The sequence below is a fragment of the Pelobates fuscus genome, chromosome 10 (assembly GCF_036172605.1).
Source record: "Pelobates fuscus isolate aPelFus1 chromosome 10, aPelFus1.pri, whole genome shotgun sequence".
NCBI classification, from domain to species: Eukaryota; Metazoa; Chordata; class Amphibia; order Anura; family Pelobatidae; genus Pelobates; species Pelobates fuscus.
The window spans coordinates 39,378,800-39,383,987 of NC_086326.1; the positions used below are offsets into that span (position 1 = coordinate 39,378,800).

The window sequence follows — 5,188 nt, forward strand, 5'->3', positions numbered from 1 at the left end:
CCATGTTACTCTGTATATAGAGAGGAGCCATGTTTACACTGTATATAGAGGGGAGCCATGTTACTCTGTATATAGAGGGGAGCCATGTTACACTGTATATAGAGGGAGCCATGTTACTCTGTATATAGAGGGAGCCATGTTTACACTGTATATAGAGGGGAGCCATGTTTACACAGTATACAGAGGGAGCCATGTTACTCTGTATATAGAGGGAGCCATGTTTACTCTGTATATAGAGGACTGTTTGCGGTGCGTTAAACGGGGAGTTTGGTCTGTCACTGTGAAGCGGGCGTAACCCTTACACTACCTGATCGATACAACATCATACCTGATGTTTTAAAGCACGTTATTCCAAACAATTTAGGAATGTTAGGTGATTTCTGCCCTTTATGGATTAAAACCAGACTCTGCATCAACTATGTAATTTTCCATGGGAGTTTTGCCATGGATCCCCCTCCGGCATGCCACAGTCCAGGTGTTAGTCCCCTTGAAACAACTTTTCCATCACTATTGTGGCCAGAAAGAGTCCCTGTGTGTTTTAAAATTCGCCTGTCCATTGAAGTCTATGGCGGTTCGCCCGGTTCGCCCGTTCGCGAACATTTGCGGAAGTTCGCGTTCGCCGTTCGCGAACCGAAAATTTCGGGTTCGCGACAACACTACTAATAATCTGTGAAAGAGTCCTATAAAGGACACAAAATGCATAGACGATTCCTATGGATGTCCCAAGCTTGTGGGTATTTCAGCTATACAGACAAGTGGCAAAAAATGAGAAAAGTACACGTGGAAAGAAAAAAATATATATCTATATAACTTCCTCATTCTATACTCATACGATACCCTTAAAAAAAAGCAGCTTTTTGAATGAATCAAATCCATATAAGAAGATCTAGGATACTAGCCTTATTTTTCTCCATTCCCTTTTATGTATATGAGGAACAATAGGAAAGCATAGGGCAGAACATTTTGCAAGAATAAAGATGACTTTATATACTCATGTTTTAAAAGTTCACATCAAATATTGGGTGCCAAGACCACTTATCAAGTCCAAAAATGAGATGCTCTTCCCTATGATTTTTGCCATGAAAAGGACTTCTTCAAGGCTAAATAAAAACAACTCTCGTCATTGCTTGAGAGAAGGGAAAGTGCCATAAATTACATTAATTTATTAGAATAGGTTTATGTAAATAAAAGTGGACAGGTCTCATTAGATCATTTCATTAATCATTTTGACCTTGTTCTCTGACATCTTAAAATATAGTTTTATTTTGTATCATTAGTTATGTTGAGAAACTTTCTGCGCTCCTCCTTCTGTGAAGTCTTCCCTAGATATATATGATTTCCCTCCTTGCTCTGAGATGAAACACAATCTTGTTTTAAAATGTTCATAGTGGGTGCTTTGTAATTGTGCCAGCATGTAATAGATTATAGGGTATTTTATTTTTGTGGCATGTAAATAAAATCTTTCCTTTTCAGTCATTTCTGCAAATGGTCTAATAACGTAGTCTGAGATTTACCACCATAAATCAAATACAATCATTTCCAAGTGACCACAGAGCACAGAATCATATCAGATAGGTGATAAAACACAAACATTGTTCACCCAGGTTAAGCAACCATGAATATTTAGTTAATGACAACGAAACTAATTTGAAGCAATAACATTGTTTTCTTAATAAAATGTAATTTAATGAAATCCATTTAATATTTACACATAGTTATAGTGAAGACGAGAATATCATGAACGATAAATGTTATATTGTAATGGAGACAAAAGGTGCAGCGGGTTTTGAAGAGTTTCAGTATGATGTTATTGTGTTCTCAATCCAGCTTATGTAGTTGCAGACTTTTGTGTAGACACCAGGGTAGTCTCTCTGAGCACATCCCTTTCCAAAAGAGACCACACCATGGAGCTGTCCGTCACATACTACAGGACCACCAGAGTCACCCTGATAGAGAGAATTTAAAAAAAAATCAGATTACAAAACCTCTGATGATTACATCAAGATCAGATAATGATTTAGTGATAACTATGTGAGGTAATTACATCGATATCCTGGGTTTGGTTCCCGCAGGTAAATACAAAAACACAACTAGAGTATTATTAAAATGCTTGTTTTGAATTCCATCAAGATCAGGCCATCATTAGAAAATAAAATAACACATAGCGATTATTGTCTTGAAATGATAAAATATATAATAATGAAATCCATGTGTCGGCTTGTCAGATATCTTTTAAACTGGAATACCTAAACCATTTTAATAGAGGGTGGTGTCAGGTGAAAATGTAGGAGCTGCTGGATCAGGAATGGTCAGATGCATTACCTGGCAGGAATCCTTTCCACCTTCAATGAATCCAGCACAGAACATGTTAGTGCTGAATCTCCATGGGTAGGCATTACTGCACTGGGAGGAAGGCAGGACCGGGGCATTCAGACACTGCAGGAGATCTGGGTAATTTTCTAAATAAAATAAAAGCCTTACTTGGTAAATCAGGAATGTGTTTGGTCATTTCTCATGGGACAACAATATGGAAAAAGTTTAACTTTTCTTATAAGGTATGAAACAAATTGCCTTATAAGAAAAATTCCAATTAAAAATAGTAATTTGGAAAACTAATTGTATAAAGTTTTCCAAATTATAGAATATAATTGGAAAATTCATAAGGATCTATTTTTACCATATAGTGTACATATCAATGGCTGAATGTTGGTTAAAGTCACTATAAAGAAACCTATTCATTCAAATAGAATAAGGATCTAAGTAAAAACTTGACTAAGACCTTTGGCTTACCTCCATCACTTAGTGTGTTTCCCCATCCAGCAATCAGACAGCTGGTACCAGCAGCGGGACAGCCAGAGGGAAGAGACACAGTATTCACATAGGAATTCAAGGTGGCAGGTGAGGCAAGCTTGATAAGCATGATGTCATTGTCAAACATAAATCGATTGTAGTTGCTGTGTGTGATGACCTTGACTGAGCTGATGAACTGCTCAGTGCCCTCTCTCACAGCGATGTTGTGCTCACCCAGTCTAACATCAAAGCTTCTGCAAGAGTGAAAGTTAAGGCAATCAGATACACATAAGTATTTTTTCTTTTTTAATATTTCTATGACACCACATGAAGACTCACTACCTGATTTTTCCCATGCAGGCATTGGCCTTCTCTAAATATTTTTCAATAAGCTATTAATATTCTTCAATCATTTTCAATAAAGTTTTTTAATAGTTTTTTTCAAAACATTAAAATATAATATATATATATATATATATATATATATATATATCTCAATGTATCAAAATAGAAAAATAGAAAAATATTTTTAAAATTTTCAAATCATTTTACATTTTTATCGAAAAAGATTACATTGAGGACATTGTCCTATACTTAATTTATAATTTACTGTGCAAAATTAACCAGGACTGATTTGTAGTTACAATTTTATGCTTTTCAAAGGCTCTTAATGATATTTGGAGTGGTTAAAATACACTTACGATCTGTAGCAATGAGCAGCAGAGAGCACCCATTGGCTGGTAATTAGCGAACCTCCGCAATAATGGTAACCGATGTTCAGTGATACAATGTATGGGAGAGAGTTCTTGGTGCAGATGTAACCTCCAACAATCTTATTATCATCCTCAAATGCAACTGTGGCAGAAAGAACATTAAGTTAAAAAAGTGTGAAACGTGACACTCCATGAAGTACTGAAATTCATTAATCCAATATTACTTTATTACGACCCCTTTATTAGATAAAGTATAACAAGGTGGACATACTGATTAAATAGTTAAATCCCCAGATTAAGCCCCATGGAGAGACTCACCAGCTACCCCCAAAAGAGCACAGATCAGAAGCAGTTTCATGATGTAGATGGAGTCGGAGGTGTTAGAGATGTGTTCTTGGATAGGATTATCCTGCCATTTATACTTTTACTTGAACTGAGCCTTCCGCTTTTTATCTCTCTGGTAACATACAGATGGTGTTTGCAGTGTACAGGCAAAGGTTACTATTATCAATGGCCTTGTGCTAAGCAATATTTTGGGAGCAAAGAATGGCAAATGTCACTGTGTTCTTCATGATAATCATTGTATTGATCCTACTAAAATTAGGATACTATCACTTTTACTCGAGACATTTCCATGTGGGCAAAGGTTTTATTTTTGAGTCCCTTTCTTTTCTACATACAGTTGAAATATTTGTTTTATTTATTTTTTTAGTACATTATAGTTATATCCAATTCCTCTTGTCAAATTACTTTGCTAAATGCTTTCAATCTATTTGAATGCATTTTTTTCTGCTTTTAACATGTGCTTGTTGTGTATGTAATTTATGTAAAAAAAATACCAAATAACATAAGACCATGTTTCGTAGATTTGTTGGTGTTAAGATGTTTGTCTGTGTTTTAATACATATATATATACTTTATTTTTATTTATTTTTGTTATATTTTTAAATGATCTATCGATCTATCGATCTATGTGTACTAATCTGGCAAAAGTAAACTATATTGATTCCAGCTAAATCTGTTTTTATTTTGCCTCTATCTCATACAGACATACAGACACTAAAAAGCACACTCCGTAATCAGATTTATAATGTCAAAAGTGTACCTTTATAAATATAAACAGGAATAAAACTGTTTTTGTGTCATTGTTTTTTTAATAATAATGGTCTATTTCATTTGTTTTTATTGTCACCACATAAAGTATTTTTTGGCTAATACCTTTTTTGTATTGGGACATATGCTTTTTATTTGTTTTTACTGTCTTTGATTTTTTATTTTATTTTATTTATTTTATGCTCCTGTTCCTGGCACTGTGTAAGAAAAATCTTGTTACTGGCTGCTAAACATTTAATCCTTGGTGGGGATTTTTCATACTGAATACTTTAAGCAGACTAGGCTGCTCAATCATTTGTGAGTGATAACGGGATTTCATTGTGAGTGTAATGATTTCATTATTTGGTACATTTTTATCTGGACAGCGAGCACTATATTGTGTTTCTTTTATATTTCATGTGTATATTGTCGTTGCTGAAAAATCTGTGACCCTATCGATATCCACATGGTGGGGTTTATACCATTATTCTCATAATTTATTGATCTTAAGTCAGAAGCTCCTCTTTTGTGAGTATGTTTTTCACTTATTAGGTCCTTAAAGTTATAATGCAATATTCCACTATTTTTTGCTC

At 34.6% G+C, this 5,188-nt stretch overlaps 1 protein-coding gene across 1 annotated transcript; it reads right to left on the reverse strand.

Annotated features, from left to right (window-relative positions):
* Positions 1-1,785: 1,785 nt before the first annotated feature.
* LOC134575340 (trypsin-like) lies at positions 1,786-3,861 on the reverse strand. The gene is made up of 5 exons (XM_063434619.1): positions 3,822-3,861; positions 3,492-3,645; positions 2,791-3,044; positions 2,323-2,459; positions 1,786-1,946 (listed from the first exon to the last, which is right to left on the reverse strand). The coding sequence occupies exons 1-5, from the start codon at positions 3,859-3,861 to the stop codon at positions 1,797-1,799; spliced, it is 735 nt and encodes a 244-aa protein (XP_063290689.1). The 3' UTR covers positions 1,786-1,796.
* Positions 3,862-5,188: the final 1,327 nt, after the last annotated feature.

Coding starts and splice junctions, on each gene's coding strand:
- LOC134575340 (XM_063434619.1), bottom strand. CDS start 3,861: ATGAAACTGCTTCTGATCTGTGCTCTTTTGGGGGTAGCTG. Junction 3,646..3,821: donor TGCTCTTTTGGGGGTAGCTG/GTGAGTCTCTCC, acceptor TTTCTGCCACAG/TTGCATTTGAGGATGATAAT. Junction 2,460..2,790: donor AAACACACTAAGTGATGGAG/GTAAGCCAAAGG, acceptor TATTTTATTTAG/AAAATTACCCAGATCTCCTG.